This window comes from Tachysurus vachellii, chromosome 10, assembly GCF_030014155.1.
Source record: "Tachysurus vachellii isolate PV-2020 chromosome 10, HZAU_Pvac_v1, whole genome shotgun sequence".
Lineage (NCBI taxonomy): Eukaryota > Metazoa > Chordata > Actinopteri > Siluriformes > Bagridae > Tachysurus > Tachysurus vachellii.
This window is the reverse complement of record NC_083469.1, coordinates 359,379-379,406: the sequence shown is the minus strand read 5'-3', so window position 1 is coordinate 379,406 and position 20,028 is coordinate 359,379. Positions and strand designations below refer to the sequence as shown.

The window sequence follows — 20,028 nt, the reverse complement described above, 5'->3', positions numbered from 1 at the left end:
AGCCTGGAGAGTCGCTACTCCCGGCATCAAGTCTAGGTGCCTTAGTCCGCAAGATTGTCATAGCGATACACAGCAAATTGCCATGGAGACAGCCTTGATCAGGTCCCAGACAGTCAACAACCTGTTATCATGGTTCCGAATAGGTAGATATCTTCAATGTCCTCCACGGAAAGAGCCGCCAGACACATGACCCGCCACCTTTCCCACGTGTCCATCGTATAGCCAGCTGTGAACGTTCCGGCAGGGCAGTCAGGTTCCCCCGAACCCAAGCTTCTCGTCAAGAAGATGGTGTCAATCGCGTTGAGATACCAGTTGATCAAATCCATGATATTTAGATTTTTTAGTTTGGAGAGCAGTGTGGAGAGAGTCTCTCAAAGTATAAGACAATAGACGAGACGAGAGGAGCAAAACAGGGAAAGCAAGGGGCAGGAGAGGGAGAGAAAATGCGACCGCCTTCGTTGAGAGCCAAGAAAGAAGTTGTTGTTGTTGGTGTTAAAGCGACAGCTCTCTCCTGGATCAGGTCTTATTTGACAGATCACTATCAGTTTGTAGATCTAAATGGTGACTGCTCTAAACAAGCTAAATTAACGTTCGGCGTTCTGAAGGTTCTGTTTTAGGCCCATTGCTTTTCTCCCTATATATGCTACCCCTTGGTGCAATTATTTGTAATTACAGTATTAGCTTCCACTGTTATGTTGCGCAGCTATATGTTTCAGCTACTTAACTGTGACAAACAGAGGTTCTTGTAGTAGGACCACACAGATCATGCACTCTGTGACTGACTCTGAACTCACAGTAGATGATGACAGAGCTGCTAAAGGACGTGAAATGTCTGGTTTTGGAAGTGTTTGGGATGGGAATGCATTGAAATAGGAAAATGTTTTGCCTTGGCTAATTAAACATTCATCAGTATGAATGTTTCCCAACACAGAGAACATAACATATTGATATTAAATTAGATATCAAAGAAACATTAAAATGTAATTTCACTGCACACTGTCCCAGTTGCACTGTTCGGAATACTGATGCTTCCATGTAAGCTTGTGTTCGGAATACTGATGAAACTGGATTTTTTTCAAAATGAAAACTACTAGTCCAACTTCCACTGGTGAAACACTCTGTGTTGATGTTTGCAGAAAAAATGAATTTCAGTCTCCACTGAAAGACTAAAAACAAAGAAGTAGTGTAGGGAATACTGCATTCTTTGTTACTGTAAGGACTCTGCCCGGACTCTGGCCACGTGCGTTTGTTTACGTTTCTCGTCACGTGTCTGCCCCGCCTTCGTCTGCTCCTCCCTGTCATCACACCTGATCCTTATTGTGTCTTCATTGTCTTTTGTATTTAACTGTGCCGCGTTGCCTCGTGCAGCGCGGCATCTACTGTGGTCTTGGTTTTGTTTAGTCCTGTCTCGAGTCCGTGTTCCTGTTTTGTGTTTGTGTTAATAAATCCCTTTTGTTTTAGCTATCCTGCATTTGGGTCCGCTTCTGTTCCTCATCATGACAGTTACCTAGTAGTTTACATAAAATACACGGCAAAAGTGAGGGAAAAAGTCTGAAAATAAAGAAGCTGCTATATGCTATCGCTGCTCTACAGGAAAACACAAACATCCAGTCCAGTCTTCTGCCAGATCAGCTGTTTGTGCTAACTCTGCTGCCTGATCTCTCATTAGTTGATATACTACTGATGATTCTGTCAGTAATTCCTCCTTGGAATAATTTATCTTGTTCATGCAGGATAAACAGTGTGTGTTTGGGAATACACAGTGAGGATAAAGACTCAGTCACAGCGTTTCTGTAAGATGTTTGAAGCTTTATCCACAAAACCAGGACTTGGTCTTTATTGGCCACCTGAGCTTGTCTCAGCCAATCAGGTCTCCTCCTTGCTGTGTGATTTATGGCTGTTTCCTCTCTCTCCTGCAGATCTGATGATTAATAATCAGCGGTCCAGCTCTGACAGAACCCTTCAGCACTCTGCTGCATTTGTCTCCTATGGTGTTGTTGAACAGGAAATTGGAAAGCTTACATTTCCTTGAGCCAAAGGAGCGGATTTATACTACGTTACAAACCTGGCAGCTACACAGCACTACTGAGATCATCCCTAAAAATCAGCAACATTCGTCTGCAGGTCACTGACTACAGAGGCGTGTCTGTAAGCCCATATGAGCAGGTGGGCAAGTCATTAAGCCCAAATATAGGAATGTGGGCATATTTCTGAAGTCATTTACTGTATGATAATATATAGATATAGGCATGTCTCTCTGTCTGTCTGTCTGTCTCTCTCTCTCTCTCTCTCACTCTCTCTCTCTCTCTCTCTCTCTCTCTCTCTGCACATGCGTGGCGAAAGAGTGAGGTCTGTGGAGCGTGTGAAAGGTTTGGCGTTTTGCCAATTTTTTTTGCAGTTTTTCCGCAAGTTTTTCTTAAAACATCTAGGAATAAACTAGTGTGTGTGTGTGTGTGTGTGTGTGGTCTAGCGTGCCTGTGCATGCGCTGGCGTGTGTGTGTGAGAGCGTGAGTGTGTGTGAGTGTGTATGAGCAGCATGGGCCGCGTTCACACTGCAAGTCTAATGCTCAATTCGGATATTTTGCTCATATCTGATTTTTTTGTTTGGCTGTTCACATTACCTTTTAAAATGTGGCCTATATTAGATACCAGTGTGAACTGTTTGCTGTTTCGAACTGACCCATGGGTGTCTCCAAGCACGAAGCTATTTGAGAGTCTGACTCTCCGGCACGGTGTGAGGGTGGTGTGCGGGGCGAGTGTAGAGGAGTGTGTGCTAGCGATAAGAGATGTGGTGGGACATGAGAACATTGTCTCTGCCTCCCGCATGAACAGTGCAATTGTGGTGTTTCTGAGCAATGTTGATAAAGTGAATAAACTGGTCCAGAAAGGAATTGTCATTAATAAAGAGTGTATACTGCTTACAGTATACACTTGGTGTCTTTCAGGAGTTTTCAGGAACTAAACGCGGTCTTTAAGTTCAAGATTGAGAACTTTGACGTTTCCAATGAAACATTTTTGTTTCCACTGCCACAGACATAAAATGTTTTAAATGTGGTCAGATAGGACATCTTGTCTGCGCCTGTCCTGAAAGACAGAGTGACACCAGTGTTTCCAAGCGACCGGGACAGAACACAGCTGAGCCTGCTGGAGTCATCCCCCTGTGGCTACAGCTCGGCCTGCTGCTGAAAGCCCTGCAACTGCTGCTGTACCAGGGCCTAGGGAGCGTGAGCCCCAAGCTCAGACTGCAGACCAGAGCTCCAACTAGTGATGTACCACCCCAGAAAAGCCCAGCTTGGCCAAACCAGAACCGGGCCGAGAGAAGCCCTGCTCGGCTGAACCGGGCTGAGAGAAGCCCTGCTCGGCTGAACCGGGCTGAGAGAAGCCCTGCTCGGCTGAACCGGGCTGAGAGAAGCCCTGCTCGGCTGAACCGGGCTGAGAGAAGCCCTGCTCGGCTGAACCGGGCAGAGAGAAGCCCTGCTCGGCTGAACCGGGCTGAGAGAAGCCCTGCTCGGCTGAACCGGGCTGAGAGAAGCCCTGCTCGGCTGAACCGGGCAGAGAGAAGCCCTGCTCGGCTGAACCAGACCGGGAGAGACAAAGTTGAATGAGACAGTGAAGATGGCATGTCTGATTCAGTGTCTAACCAAGAGTCTCAGGAGGAACTGTTAAATGTTGTTTACAGTGCTGAAGTCATTAAAGAGAACTAAGTGGCAAAAAATGTTCTTATTGAAGAGTTTTTCCCAGACCGCAAACAGTTTGTTCACGATGTGAATCATTTTAGAAGAGAAGGTGTTTTTATTGACAAGGAACTTTTGAGACTGTATTTTATTTAAATTTTTTATGACCTGTTTGTTTTATTTACACTTCTTTTTAATGAACAGGATTCAAGTTGCGGGTTTTAATATAAATGGAGCAAGGGAACATAGAAAAAGAGCAAAACTATATGAAATCATTAAGCAGAAACTTATTGATGTTGTTATGCTACAGGAAACCCACAGCGACATTAGTAATGCTGCTGATTGGGTGAAGGAGTGGGATGGGTTAGTGATTTTAAGTCATAACACGTCACTTAGTGGTGGTGTTGCCTTGCTTTTTAATCGCAATTTTATTCCTGTTTCTTACACAGTAGAAGAAGTTTTAAACGGGAGGCTTTTAAAAGTGAGCACTTTTTATGAGAATGAGGTGTTTACCTGTTTTATCTGTGTTTACGCTCCCACCAATGCAGTGGAGAGAATGAGTTTTTTACACAAACTCAACAATGTTGATTTAAACTGCAGAGTTTTTAGTTTTGGGAGGTGATTTTAATTGCACGGCAGAAAATATAGACAGAACCTAATTTAGCTTCCCGTAAGCACCTGTGGGAGTTTGTAGAGGCCCACGATCTCTGTGACATATGGAGGAATTTAAACAAGAAACAGAGACAGTACACGTGCGCCCAATGCATAGACAATAGTGATGGGAAGTTCAGTTCTTTCCGCGAACCGGTTCTTTCGGACAGATCGATTTAATGAACCAGTTCAAAAATCCAGTTCACCAGTTCTTTTACGTCCTGACGTAATGACGTCGTTCACAATGAAGTAATGACGCAAATGCCATTATCCCGCTGCCGGCAGATATTAATACAATCAATTTAACACATTTGAAAGGTTCTTTGTAATCATAAGTTTAGTTGAATACGTTTCTTACATTTAAGTTTTGCAACTAAAACACACAGTACAGGCATTGATGTGCAAACGTGGGTGTTTTACGTGTCTTAAAGATATAAAGTTAATAAACTAATCTTCATCAACTTACAAAAAGCGGCATATAAAAAATACAGACTAACTGCACAACAGTCAATAGTAAAATTAACTGACACATTGAGTGAACAGTTGTATGATTATTTTTTTATAAAAATGTTTAATAGCCTATGACTAGTTACTATGTATATCCCAATATGTATAATTTGCTCTGAAGGTTCACACATGTGCAGTAACAGCTAATCGGTTCTCGCTATGTCGGACGCGTCTGAAACAAACAGTTCTCAGTTCAGTGTGCTGATGATTTGCTTTATCAGTTCAGTGATTCAAGCATGCGCAGTATCAACAGCTCATTGATTCTCGGACGCGTCCGAAACAAGCAGTTCTCAGTTCTGTACTGATGATTCGCTGTATCGGTTCAGTAATTCACACATGCGCAGTATCAAAAGCTCGAGCTCACAGTTCTCTCAGCACAACATGTCTCAGTTTAGTGTACAGGAGTTACATATACTCCGGGATATTAGTTTATTTAGAGTCGGACCGACTGTCATGCATGAGCGAAAGTGAGTAACTTTAGTAACTTGTGGATCAGCGCTGACTCAAGAGTCTTACAGTTCGCATCTTGAGTCAAGACGCGAACTGTTTAGAACGAATCAGTCCAATTTGGTGAACCGGTTCATCCAGTTCACTAAAAAAACTGGTTCAAAAGAATGATTCGTTCACGAACTGGCCATCACTAATAGACAACACGCTCTCCCTGGCAAGATTAGATGGAGTTTTTGGTTTTAAGCATCAGCTGACTTTTTTTACAAAGTGTTTTATTTTTCCGGTAGGCATCTCAGATCACTGCATGGTTCAGTGCACCATTGCTAAAAAGGATGTAAAACCTAAGAGTGCCTACTGGCATTTTAACACTGCTCTTTTAGAAGATGCTAATTTTAGAGAGTCTTTTATTTTTTTATGGAATTGTTTTAAACTTGAGAAGGCAGCTTTTAACTCCCTACAGCAGTGGTGGGATGTGACAAAAGCACAAATCAAAGAATTCTGTCAACATTACACTCTCAATGTCACAAGAGACATTAGCAGATCTCTAAAAGCTCTGGAGATAGAAATAGTGGAACTTCATTATTTGGAGGACACAGGAAATTGAGGGCATAATGAAGCCCTCAAAAACAAAAAGACCAAAATTAACGACCTGTTAGACACTGCGGCACAGGGGGCGCTGGTCCGCTCATGCTTTAAAAGCGTTACGGAGATGGATGCTCCTTCTAAGTTCTTCTTCAGTTTCAGGGGATCTCGTGTCAGAGCCCTCTGAAATTCGCAAGCAGACAATTAGCTTCTACTTAAAGCTGTATAGCAGTGAGCGGTCAGGGGCACAGGTAGTGGAAGAGAGTTTCCTCAAAGACCTACCAAAGCTCTCAGAGTCAGTGGCCAGTGAACTGGACAGGGAGCTGACACTGGCTGAGCTTCAAGAGACTCTCCCAGGCATGCAGAACGGGCGGGCGCCAGGTATAGACGGTCTCCCTGTAGAATTCAACAAGCCATTTGGGGCAGTAATAGGGCAGGATGTGATGGAGGCCCTACAGGACAGTGTGAAAGGTGGTCAGCTCCTGTCAAGCTGCAGGAGAGCCGTCGTGACCCTGCTGCCTAAAAAGGGAGACCTGACCCACTTGGAAAACTGGTGCCTGGTGTCACTACTGTGCACTGACTGCAAGCTGCTGTCAAAAGCATTAGCATCGAGACTGACTAAGGTGATGGAGCAGATCATTCACCAGGACCAGACGTACTGTATGCCTGGCAGGTCGATTTTTGACAATATATATTTAATTCGGGACACCTTGGACATCTCCAGGCTATTGGGCTTAAAGACTGGTCTGATTTTCCTAGACCAGGAAAAGGCTTTTGACCGGGTTGAGCATGAATACTTGTGGAAGGTGCTGGAAAGCTTTGGGTTCAACCCTGGCTTCATAGCTATGATCAGGGTGTTGTACAATGAAATTGAGAGTCTACTGAAGGTCAACGGTGGTTTATGTGCTCCTTTTAGAGTCTACAGAGGGATCAGACAGGGCTGTTCACTCTCAGGTATGTTGTACTCTCTGGTGATTGAGTAGTCATGATAAACACACAAGATGATGCAAAGTTTTTAACTGACACTTTAAAGGACTTTCAGATTTTATCTTCTGGTCAACTGGGGTAAAAGTGAAGCCATTTTAGTTGGGGAGTGGGGAGGTGGGCAACCTTCACTGCCAGGAGGCTTAGCGTGGAAAAGAGGTGGTTTTAAATACTTGAGTGTCTACCTGGGGAGCAAGGAGCTTTTACATAAAAACTGGGAAGGTTCTGTAGAGCATGTGAAAGGCAGATTGAGCAGGTGGAAACGGTTGGTCCCAAAGATGTCCAACGGGGCGAACGCTGGTCATCAACAACCTCGTTGCGTCGTCCCTCTGGCACAAGCTAGCCTTCGTTGATCCTCCACCAAACCTGCTGGCAAACATCCAGGCCCTGCTGGTGGATTTCTTCTGGGACAACCTACACTGGATTCCTCAGTGTGTTCTCTATCTGCCCGGAAAAGAGGAAGGAGGGCACGGACTGGTCAAGCTGTCAAGCAGAGCTGCAGCATTCCGCCTCCAGTTCATTCAGAGACTCCTCACTGGTCCCAGAGACTTAGTATGGAGAGCAGCAGCCAGTGGAATATTACGCACAGTTAAAGGACTGGGGCTGGACAGAGCCTTGTTTTTAATGGACACAAAAAAACTGTTTATCAAACATTACACTGGTTGCTGGAGGAGCCTGTGGTGTATGGTGGGCAACTGGACATCTCCAGTGTGACCATTTCTGCACTGTCCAGAACTCTAGTCTCCTTGGGCATTGTGACGCTTCAGGAAGGAGAACTGAACTTTGCACCAGAGTTAAACTAATCACTCATGTTTTACTCAATGCAGAAAACAATCTTAACATCTTTATTTATTTATTAAGTCACCCTGAATTTTTATATGTGACGTGTAAATAAAGTGTTGTAAAAAGTCTCTCTCTCTTTCTCTCTCTCTCTTACTGTCTCTCTCTCTCTGTCTGTCTCTGTCTCTCTCTCTGTCTTTCTCTCTTTCTCCCCTTGTCTGTCTCTCTCGCTCTCTCTCTCTCTCTCTCTCTCTTACTCTCTCTCTCTCTCTCTCTCTCTCTCTCTCTCTCTCTCTCTCTCTCTCTCTCTCTCTCTCTCTGTCTCTGTATCTTTCTCTCTCTCTCTCTCTCTCTCTCTCTCTCTCTCTGCAGATACTGAGTACCAAATGCATTATATTCGTACTTTTTATACAATTTAAAAAACACATTTTTTTTCAACAAGCAGGATCATTAACTCAGTCTCATTATTATTCTTTTTAAGCCAGATTAATAGTCAGATTTTTATAGTTTATTTATGAATAGTTTATGTATATTTTGGACAGGCATATTCATCGCCGTACTTCTTGTGCAGTTTGGGTCCTTTTCAGGATTAAAGATGGCGGCGGCCGCCCGGCTCTGTGTCCTCCGTGTATCACTAGGAGGTGAGATTTAAAGCAGAGCTTTTACTTCCTTGTGCTAATGACCATGTAACAGCGTGTGTGTGTGTGTGTGTGTGTGTGTGTGTGTGTGTGTGTGTGTGTGTGTGTGTGTGTGTGTGTGTGTGTGTGTGTGTCTGTCGCGGGGGGTCGTTCAGTTCTCTGTGGTTACGGTGTGATAGATAATCTGACCCAGCGCTCAAACGTATTATAAAGTATTAAATACTGTTAATATTCTTTCTCCAGATAAAACATATCTGTGCTTCCATATTCCTAATCATTTTATGTATTTTATTTTGTCCTTGAATGATGTTCCACTGTGTGTGTGTGTGTGTGTGTGTGTGTGTGTGTGTGTGTGTGTGTGTGTGTGTGTGTGTGTGTGTGTGTGTGTTTACAGCCAGATCATTAATATCAGAGTGACATGTTGTAGTTCCATCAGACTGTCAGATGGTGGCACTAGACTTTACACTGCTTCTCACTCGAGCACCAAACTGAATCTAGTTCAGATTGAGTACCTGTAAGACACCCTGTTTTAGACAAACTCCTCCCCCATGTTTGTGTGACTGCTGAACTGTGGCTCAGTCTGATGTTTGTAGTCTCAGTAAACAACAACAACAACAACAAACACACTGAGCTGTGTGTTTGATGAGACTGTTAGTGCATCACTGTGCACTACTTAGTGCCCTTCATCTGATGGTTCCTGTCTGTCAAATCTATTTAAAGTTAACTGTGTGTGTGTGTGTGTGTGTGTGTCTTACAGGTGTTAGAACATTAGGGGGTTCTGGACTGTTCTCTTCTGTGACTCGATCCAGTGGAACTCCGGTTTGTTCCGTAGCTGCAGCTCTTGCGTCTCCGGCTGCCTGGGATCAAACTCGTCATTCCAGCTTCTTCAACAAGTGTAAGCAGCGTGTGACCTTTCACCTTTTCACATTCATCCATCAACTCATCACCTCGACAGCTCTTGCCAGAACCCAACAGCAAAATGTTTCTCTTCCATGCAGAACCCTTTCAGAAATATCAGAACCTATGAAGACTGTAAAACTTTACACTCTCCCTCTCTCTGTGTGTACAGCTAACTTATCATCTTAGTCTGTTCTTAAGAAAGGGTTCTTCTAGGTTTCCTTGGTGTGTGTGTGTGTGTGTGTGTGTGTGTCGGTGGTTCTGTCACACAGCATTATCTTTTATCCTTTGCATGAATGTGTTTGTGTGTGTGGAAAGCCTCCAGGTTTTTCTGTCCATTCTGATTAAAATCTAATTAACATTTAACAACATAAAATGAGTTCTCTGTCCTGCTACACACACACACACACACACACACACATACTCTCACTCACACACACACAGACAACACGGTGACAGTTTTGTGACTATTACAGCTACATGATTTTCAACTCTGCCATTTGAGTTTTTGTGTGTGGGTGTCTCTGTGTGTGTGTGTGTGTGTGTGTGTGTGTGTGTGTGTGCGCTCTGCCAATATTTGCAAGAAATTAACAAATGATGAATAGAATTTCAGAAATGTATTGTGTTTTAAAACTGTGTGTGTGTGAGACAGTGACTGCAGATGAGCTGTGGCGTGGTGTGTTAGCCGAGAGTGGCGCTGGATCCAGGAAAGGTAGAGGGAAAAGAACCAAACGAAAAGTGAAGAAAGACCTGAATCGAGGACAGAATATCGGAGAGGGTAACAAACACACACACACACACACACACACACACACACACACACACACACACATATTTCTTATTTGGTTCTGTTTTACAAAAAAACTGGTCTGCCCAATATGTATACTGAAGATGAATCAATTCATAAATCAGTGAATCATTTAAATGACTGAATCAAAAATCAATTAATGAATCAGTAAATAATTTTTTTTCTTCATCCTCCTCCTCTTAATCTTACAGGTCGTGACGGCTTCCTCTGGCCAGGTCTGAATGTTCCTATAATTAAAGCTGGAACCATCCAGTCATTCTCTAAACGGGGAGAGGTTGAGCAGCAGGAGTTGAGGGCGGAGCTTGAGCGTCAAAGGGATGAGTGGGACAGGAAGAGGAAGATGAAGATAAAGAGAGAGAGGGGCTGGTCAGGAAACTGCTGGGGAGGAATCAGTCTTGGACATCCAGACCCAGGACCGAACGGAGGTGTGTGTGTGTGTGTGTGTGAGGGCAAGTGTGTGTGTGTGTGTGTGTGTGAGGGCAAGTGTGTGTGTGTGTGTGTGAGGGCAAGTGTGTGTGTGTGTGTGTGTGTGTGAGGGCAAGTGTGTGTGTGTGTGTGTGTGTGAGGGCAAGTGTGTGTGTGTGTGTGTGTGTGTGTGAGGGCAAGTGTGTGTGTGTGTGTGTGTGAGGGCAAGTGTGTGTGTGTGTGTGTGTGAGGGCAAGTGTGTGTGTGTGTGTGTGTGTGAGGGCAAGTGTGTGTGTGTGTGTGTGTGTGAGGGCAAGTGTGTGTGTGTGAGGGCAAGTGTGTGTGTGTGTGTGTGAGGGCAAGTGTGTGTGTGTGAGGGCAAGTGTGTGTGTGTGTGTGTGTGTGTACGTACAGTATAACCATGTGTGTATAAATGTGTGTGTGTCCCACCTTTTTTTTCCCCCCAGAAATTCTCAAAATCACCCACATGATTATATAAAAAAAGAAAAATGTGTTGTTTGAATCTCAGGACAAAATTATTTATAAAATTGTGTTGTGATGTGTTTTTTAGAAACATACGAAGATTTTGACTGCAGAGTTATTGAGGTGAGTGAATAATGTGTGTGTGCGCATGCGTGTGCTTGTGCGTGTGTGTTTTTGTGTGTGTGTGTGTGTGTGTGTGTGCCCTTATCCAGAGCGACGTACAAAAGTGCTTAATTCTCTCATTGCTTACATTAACTCTGCTTCACAAGGATACAGACTTAAGACACCACGAGACTAAAACACTGTTTAAAGGTTTTTTGTTTCTTTTTGTTTTTTTGTTTTTTTTAAATATACACACAACAAACAGGGAACAAAGTGCTAGTCGATGTGTTTCATGAATAAGTAGGTCTTCAACCGTCGTTTGAAGATATCTGGTGGCTCAGCTGTCCGGACCTCTAGGGGAAGTTCATTCCACCACCTTGGTGCAGAACAGAGAAGAATCTTGTAGTAAACTTACCTCTTACCCTGAGAGATGGTGGGACCAGTGGAGCAGTGCTGTAGATCTGAGGGTGTGAGGTGCAGTGCGAGAAGTGATGAGGGCTTTGAGGTAAGAGGGAGATGGTCCATTTTTGGCTTTGTAGGCCAGCATCAGTGTTTTGAATCTGATGTGTTCAGCTACAGGAGCCAGTGGAGGGATCGCAGCAGTGAGGTGGTGTGGAGAACTTTGGCAGGTTGAAAACAAGCCGTGCAGCTGCATTTTGGATCATTTGCAGAGGACGGATTGTGTTCATATGTAGACCTGCCAGAAGTGTGTTACAGTAATCCAGTCTAGAAATGACAAGAGACTGAACAAGTACCTGAGCAGCCTGTGTGGACAAAAATGGCCGAATCCTTCAAATGTTGTAGAGCAGAAACCGACATGAGCGAGTCACATTAGCAACATGAGAGGAAAAGGACAGCTGATTGTCCACGGTTACCCCAAGGTTGTGAGCTGTGGCTGAAGGGGAGATCAGATCGTTGTGCAAGGATATAGCAAGATCATGACCTGGGGATGAATCACTTGATGATCAGCAGATCAGTTTTGTTAGGATTGAGCTTTAACTGATGAGCAGTCATCCATGATGATATTTCTGCCAGACATGCTGAGATCCGGTCAGAAGCTGTGGTATCTGAGGGTGGGAAAGAGAAGATAAGTTGTGTATCATCAGCATAGCAGTGGTAAGAGAACCCATGTGAGGAAATAACTTCCCCAAGAGAGTGAGTATACAGGGAGGAAAGAAGAGGACCAAGTACTGAGCCCTGTGGGACACCAGTGGAGAGTCTGTGTGGAGCAGATGTCACTCCCCTCCATGTTACCTGATATGAGCGTCCTTCCAGGTAGGAAGCAAACCATTCCCAAGCTGATCCACAAATCCCAAGACTCCTGAGGGTGGACAAGAGAGTCTTGTGGTTGACCGTATCAAACGCTGCTGAAAGGTCAAGGAGGATAAGGACAGATGACAGTTTGGCTGATCTAGCAGCATGTAGTTTCTCAGAGACATCCAAAAGGGCTGTCTCTGTGGAATGAGCTGCTTTAAAGTCAGACTGTTGGGGTCTTGGAGGTTGTTCTGTGTGAGATAGACAGATGATTATAGACAATGTGTACAAGAATTTTTGAAAGAAACGAGAGAAGTGACACCGGTCTGTAGTTACTGATGTCTGTTGGATCCAGAGCAGGTTTCTTTAGGATGGGAAAAACCCTTGTTCTCTTGAAAGTAGTTGGTACCTGATCAGATGTTATGGATCTATTGATGATAGTGGTGATGAAGGGCAGTGTAGTGAAGAAAAAGACTCAGGATCAGGAAGAGAAGAAAGAGTGCCAGAAGCTACAGAAGAAGAGGAGACAGAGTGAAGGTACACAGACCACGCCTCATTTACTGACTGGTACACAGGCCACGCCTCCTTCACTGACACTGACTGGTACACAGGCCACGCCTCCTTTTCTGACTGGTACACAGGCCACGCCTCCTTCACTGACACTGACTGGTACACAGACCACACCTCCTTTACTGACTGGTACAGAGGCCATGCCTCCTTCACTGACACTGACTGGTACACAGGCCCCGCCTCCTTTTCTGACTGGTACACAGGCCACGCCTCCTTCACTGACACTGACTGGTACACAGACCACGCCTCCTTTACTGACTGGTACACAGGCCATGCCTCCTTCACTGACACTGACTGGTACACAGACCACGCCTCCTTTACTGACTGGTACACAGGCCATGCCTCCTTCACTGACACTGACTGGTACACAGGCCACGCCTCCTTTACTGATATTGACTGGTACACAGGCCACGCCTCCTTTACTGACTGGTACACAGGCCACGCCTCCTTTACTGATATTGACTGATACACAGGCCATGCCTCCTTCACTGACACTGACTGGTACACAGGCCACGCCTCCTTCACTGACACTGACTGGTACACAGGCCACGCCTCCTTTACTGATATTGACTGGTACACAGGCCACGCCTCCTTCACTGTGTCATGGTAGTGTTGTAGTGTGTTGTGATTGTGTCCCCCTCATTCTCTCAGTAATGATGGAGGACGTGAGATCATGTCCTTTTAAATGTCGTTAATAATATCTCATAGTCTTAGTAACAATCCCTTTCTCTCACACACACGCATCTGTGCGCACACACACACACACACACACACACACACACACACACTTAGAGTAAGTGACAAAGTGCTGTTAGAACTCCTGTCCACTTATAAAGGTGCTTTAATTAATTCAAAGGCTTCCAGGAAGCTGCAGACACTTTGCCAAGGACACAGAGTTTACTGCCAGCACTGAGAGACGGACTGAGAGAAAGAAATAGAGTTGGAGAGCGAGAGAGAGAGCGAGACAGAGAGAGAGCGAGAGACAGAGAGAGAGCGAGAGACAGAGAGAGAGCGAGAGACAGAGAGAGAGCGAGAGACAGAGAGAGAGCGAGAGACAGAGAGAGAGCGAGAGACAGAGAGAGAGCGAGAGACAGAGAGAGAGCGAGAGACAGAGAGAGAGCGAGAGACAGAGAGAGAGCGAGAGACAGAGAGAGAGCGAGAGACAGAGAGAGAGACAGAGAGAGCGAGACAGAGACAGAGCGAGACAGAGACAGAGACAGAGAGAGCGAGACAGAGAGAGCGAGACAGAGAGAGCGAGACAGAGAGAGCGAGACAGAGAGAGCGAGACAGAGAGATAGACAGAGTGTGACAGCGACAGAGAGAGAGAGCGAGCGACAGAGAGAGAGAGCGAGCGACAGAGAGAGAGAGCGAGCGACAGAGAGAGAGAGCGAGCGACAGAGAGAGAGAGCGAGCGACAGAGAGAGAGACAGAGAGAGACAGAGAGAGACAGAGAGAGACAGAGAGAGACAGAGAGAGACAGAGAGAGACAGAGAGAGACAGAGAGAGAGACAGAGAGAGAGAGTCCAAAATAACAGCTTCAAAGTCTGAAGTCTGGAGACTCTCCTGTTCCCTCTACATGTATATGTGTGTGTGGGTTTTCGAGCTCTGACGCTTCTCTCAGCTGAAGCTCTGCTCCTGTGGGGTTTAATGTCTGCAGATTGTGTCTTTTCTGACTAAAGGCAGAAGAAACCCATTTTCTGGTCTTCAAGGCTGATGTGTTCCTTGAGGTGGAGTTCAGCCTCTTCTCAGATGGTTTGATGAACAGTATAAATATGATGAGATGTTTTTCTTAATGGCTGTTAGCTGATTAGCTTTTAGTTCTTGGCAGTCCCCTCAGAGTTTCTGGGTTCTATTGTACACACACACACACACACACACACACACACACACACACACACACAGTTTCCTCTTTTAGCTGTGAATAGCATGTTCCTGCAGTCTTCCTCCGCTCCCTCGCTCTCCTCCTTCCCAGGAACTCCGTTCTATCGCTTGCCTAATTAGCCAATGCAATTAAGTTTCTCTCTTTGCTTTCACTTTTATAATTGATGGCAGTGCTTCAGGGCTGACTGGTGTTGTGTTTTTGTGTGAATGGAAGCAGAGGAATTGTGTTACTGTCTTTGCAGTAAAGACAGAAACAGCAGCCAGAATCAAACACAAAGGCAGCTTAACGACAGCCAACTTAATTACCATGCAGGAGGAGTCTCACTCGCTTTACTCTCTCCTTTTATCTCTCCATTTCTCCCTCACTTCATCCCTTCACTCAGATTCTGCTGTGCTCCTCACTAATGGCTCTGGACTGTGACTCTATCAGCTGTATTCATTAGCGTGATGTTTTCATCTCCCCAGTGAATCATCTCAATTCCACTAATTACCAACACACACATTTCTAATAGTTATACATGGATTGACCTTTGACCTTACAGTGATCATAACAAGAGATTTTTATGTATAAAGTGACCGACCATAGAATGATGCTGGACCTGTGAGGATGCACATGACACACACACACACACACACACACACAGCTTAAGAGTCTGTCTCATGGACTGGCTAATAAACAGATGTGTGTGTGTTTTTGAGTGCACTAAACCGTGTGTGTGTGTGTGTGTGTGTGTGTGTGTGTGTGAGGATAAACATGATGATGTGAAATCAGACAGAGGCATGTGTCCCTCAACACTGGTAACATTACACTGAGCTTTAAAAAGACTTTGGATCCTGAGCTGATCCTGTATTAGTGACGCTCAGAAACCTTTTCTCTTTTATGAACGGGGGAGTTTTATTAATCCGTCAGTAATCTGAGATCCGTCCTGATCTCCTGTAGTGTATTACACAGTTACACCACGACACAGTGTGTAATAAAGGAGTTTATAAAGTTGTGTATTTTATTATTACGTCTCTATATTAAGGTCTAATCTCACACACATTGGGTTCTCCAGTGAAGCTTTAGCAGTGTGTTCAGGCCCACAGGTTTTCTATCATACACACACACACCCCCACCCCACCCCAAGCACACACACACTTCCCACCACTTGTGCTGATTGAAGTGCAGGTTCTCAGGATGCTGCCACTTTTACTGCCTCACTGTGTTCATGGTTTTGTGTTACAGTAACATCACGCTTCCCATGTGTCTCCTGACAGTCCCACAGGAATTGATAAGAAATGTCATCCTTCTTGTTACTATAAGGTCCATAATGTTCATTGTGTGTGTGTGTGTGTGTGTGTGTGTGTGTGTGTGTGTGTGTGTGTGTGTGTGTGGTGCTATCAGAGCACAACGCTTCCCCTTACCATGGGTGTGAAGACAGAACTTGCACTCTGTCCATCTCCTTCTCTTCACCTGTGATGTCTGACAGCTGAGAGGAACAATTTGTTGTGTTGTTGTATTGATTTTATCATCACCGCCTTTAAATAAACGTATTATACACACAAGGTGTCTGAGATCATACAAGAAGAGAATCCAGGAAAAGAAAAGAAAAAAGGACAGATTAAGAAATAAGGAGACAGAAAAGAGGAAAATTAAAGTGGACAGAAATGGAATGGAGTTCGAGCCGTGGTCAGGGTCGGTGGAGGAGGAAGCTGATTTAGAGCAATCGAGAGGCACCAACACAAGCAGAGAGATGGAGATGAGGAGGAGGAGAGGAGGAGGAGAAGAAATAAGTGTTTTAGAGCAGAAAGAAGGAGGAATGAGAGGAAGCAGAAGAGGGATGACCTTGAGCGAGGTTTAGGGGAGTGATCACACAGCTGAACCATTATCACTGGGTTTATTATAAATGCTCTCGCTCTCTCGACACACACAGATTGATACGATGGTCATATCATCACTCAGTCAAGCAGATATTTAATAATGCACAGGGAGAGAGACTGCTATTGATTCGTTTATTTCTCTTTAACTCTCTCTCTCTCTCTCTCTCTCTCTCTCTCTAATACACAGAAACACAGTCCTATTTTCTGTGCTCTCTATTGGTATGGAAATCAACTTCCAGTTGTTTATTATTATTATTATTATTTTGGTTGTTTATTTTACTTGTTTATTTAAATTATATTTTGATTTGCATAACACAGGCAGCTTTATGTTTACTGCAAATATGCTGTTCTGCAGGAAAGCCAATATCAGACACAGACAAACAGACAGACAGACAGACGGACAGACAGACAGACAGACTGCAGTATTTGTCTGGCGTGCTGCAGATCTCTCAGGTCACTTGGTGGAGTCACACTGCTCCCTGGTGGTCATGAGTCTGTGTTACACCTCGCTGGTGTTAACCTTATTTTTACACTCTGTGTGTGTGTTGATTGACAGGTAAAGAGTGTGTTCAACATGACTGCCAAAGAGGGCAGAAAAAGGTCGATCAGTGCCCTTGTTGCTGTGGGTAATGGTAATGGAGCTGCAGGTGAGTGGTAACATGCACTGAACTGACCTGTGTGTGTGTGTGTGTGTGTGTGTGTGTGTGTGTGTGTGTGTGTGTTTAACATGCTGTTGTGTTTGCAGGCTTTGCTTTGGGAAAGGCCACAGACAGAACCACAGCCCTGAGGAAGGTAAGTACACACACACACACACACACACACACAGTTCTTCAGTTCTCTCTATTTATCAAAGACAACTGTGTGCTTTTTACCAACACAAAAACAAACACATAGCCTCAGGTACAACACAACTGATTTCACCTGTAGTCGTTTCCTCCCTGGAGAAGCTTGGTGAAGGTTGGTGAAGATCACACAGGTGTCATTTAGGCAAACAGTGAAAACTGGTCTACAACCCAGAGATAATCAGTAAACCTGTCATCCAATCAGAGAGCAGCTTTCTGTTATGGACTTGTAAATCTTTTGTTATTTTCAGGCCAAGAACAGAGCGATGCACTACCTCTACTACATCGAGAGATACAATGACCACACAAGTAAGTCACCTGTGTGTGTGTGTGTGTGTGTGTGTGTGTGTGTGTGTGTGTGCGCGCGCGGGTATGGGTGCGTGCATTTGTGTATGTGTGTGTATTTGCGAGTGAGTGCATGTGCATGCGTATGTGTGTGTACTTGTATGTGAGTGAGTGCTCGAGCGTGCGTGTGTGTGTGTGTGTGTGTGTGTGTGTAACTGTTGTTCATCATCCTGTTGTAGTTTATCATGACATTGAGTCGACCTTCAAGAGAACAACACTGCGCATGAAAAAACAGAATAAAGGTAAAAAAAAAAAAGATATTTTTTATTATTAATAATAATAGTTTAGTAATAAAAATGTCTGTATTAATTTGTGTGTGTGTGTGTGTGTGTAGGATACGGACTGCACTGTCACAGGGCTGTAATAACTCTGTGTAAACTGATCGGGATTAAGGACATGTACGCTAAAGTGGAAGGATCAGTGAATCTACTGAACATCACCCGTGCACTGTTCCAGGGCCTGTCCAGGCAGGTGAGAGCTTCATCACCATCAAACATCAGAAGCCAATTATTAAGAATTTAACATGATACCAGTTAACACACTGAATCTCATTTATCACACTGATTAGAAATTTATTCATGATATTCAGGAGTTTACACTGTGTGTGTGTCTGTGTGTGTGTCTGTGTGTGTGTCTGTGTGTGTGTCTGTGTGTGTGTCTGTGTGTGTGTCTGTGTGTGTGTCTGTGTGTGTGTCTGTGTGTGTGTCTGTGTGTGTGTCTGTGTGTGTGACTGTGTGTGCGTCTGTGTGTGTGCGTGCGTGTGTGTCTGTGTGTGTGTCTGTGTGTGCGTGTGTGTCTGTGTGTGCGTGCATGCGCGTGCGTGTGTGTGTGCTAGCTTCATCTCATTTATCTGAATGAAGGAGATGTTAAAGCTGGTGTTTTAGCTGCAGGTTCATGATACAGAAAATCCATGATACATGAAAACAAAATGAACTTCACATAAACAGTTTGTTCTCAGTCTTAGAGATGAGTTTATCAGATCAGTCACCACTGATTCCACTGATTTTACTGCCAATAAACATCAACAACAACCAATAATAATAATAATAATAATAATAACAATAACAATAATAATAATAATAATCTGTGTGTCAGAAGAAAGTTATATAAAGCTTTTGGAACATCATCAGTGTTGATTTCTTTTCCTCACATCACTTCATCACTGAGTATCTTCAGATCACAAATCAAACACATGAGACAAAGTAAATACATTTTATTAAAACGGTTTTCTGTGTGTGTGTGTGTGTGTGTGTGTGTGTGTGTGTGTGTGTGTGTGTGTGTGTAGGAGACACACCAGTTGCTGGCTGACAGGAAGCAGCTGAACGTGGTGGAGTTCAGTGAGGAACGAGGTCCGTTGCCGATGGTTGTAGCTCAGCCGCAGCTCGGAGCCCGGAGCAACCCGGAGATAGAGGACGATGTTCCCAACACCAAGATGCACTGGGCTGATGTTCAGCTCTCACAGGGCATGAAGCGCTCGGTGTGGGCCGGTGTCAAGAGAACCATCTGGTGATGAGTTTAGAATAAAAACACTGGAGCCACAAACATCTAGACAGATTAGAGACTGAGAACTACAAACAACACAGAACCCACACTCAGCCTGGTCAGAGCTCCACCTGCCCATTATTAGTACTTTGCAAATCTGAAATAAATGTTTAAATAAATTGTTCTGTTTGGATTTATACGATTAAATAAAAAGATTAATTACAAAACATTTTTAATGTTTTTAAATGCTTAAAAATTGCCACTTGCAGTGCTTTACTTAAAATAGTTAACGTTAATTAATTCACTATTTCCAAGTGTTAAACACGCACGTGTGTTCAGACGATAGGCCGTTGTTCCAACTCAGGCCACAGCTTGTCGCGTTCCAGTCTGCAAACAGTCTAATGACGACACATTCAATTTATTTGTATAGAGCTTTTAACAATTCACTTTGTTTCATACACAACAAGCCCATGAGTCACTGGCTGACCATACAGATCGATCCCTGGCAGTGTGACCACCAGGCGACCAGAGCACTGACAAAGTAGCTTTGTAAGAAGAGACGATCAGGGTAGGAGCTCGGAACACTGGGAACTCGGGAGTGACATATGTAGTTCAACAGAGAGAGAGAGGAGAAAATTGTTAGGTATGATTGTAATCAGTTGATGGACAATGTACATTATGTGTAAAGTGCAGACAGGGACTCAGGCCAGACTAGCTATGACATCATAACTAAAAGTCTAGAGCCAGAAGGTGACACAGACATGAGGGCTTCCTGGGATGTAAAGCGTCCCAACACTCCACAGTCTGCAGACCTGAGTGACTTGTGAGTTTGG

At 44.3% G+C, this 20,028-nt stretch overlaps 1 protein-coding gene across 1 annotated transcript; it reads left to right on the top strand.

Moving 5' to 3' along the window:
• Window positions 1-8,117: 8,117 nt before the first annotated feature.
• mrps5 (mitochondrial ribosomal protein S5) lies at window positions 8,118-19,424 on the top strand. Its single transcript, XM_060879123.1, has 11 exons — window positions 8,118-8,269; window positions 9,024-9,161; window positions 9,816-9,941; window positions 10,163-10,396; window positions 10,948-10,982; window positions 17,083-17,173; window positions 17,272-17,318; window positions 17,620-17,677; window positions 17,893-17,955; window positions 18,048-18,184; window positions 18,999-19,424. Exons 1-11 carry the CDS (start codon window positions 8,143-8,145, stop codon window positions 19,221-19,223), a joined length of 1,281 nt encoding a protein of 426 aa, XP_060735106.1. The 5' UTR covers window positions 8,118-8,142; the 3' UTR covers window positions 19,224-19,424.
• The last annotated feature ends 604 nt before the right edge of the window (window positions 19,425-20,028 follow it).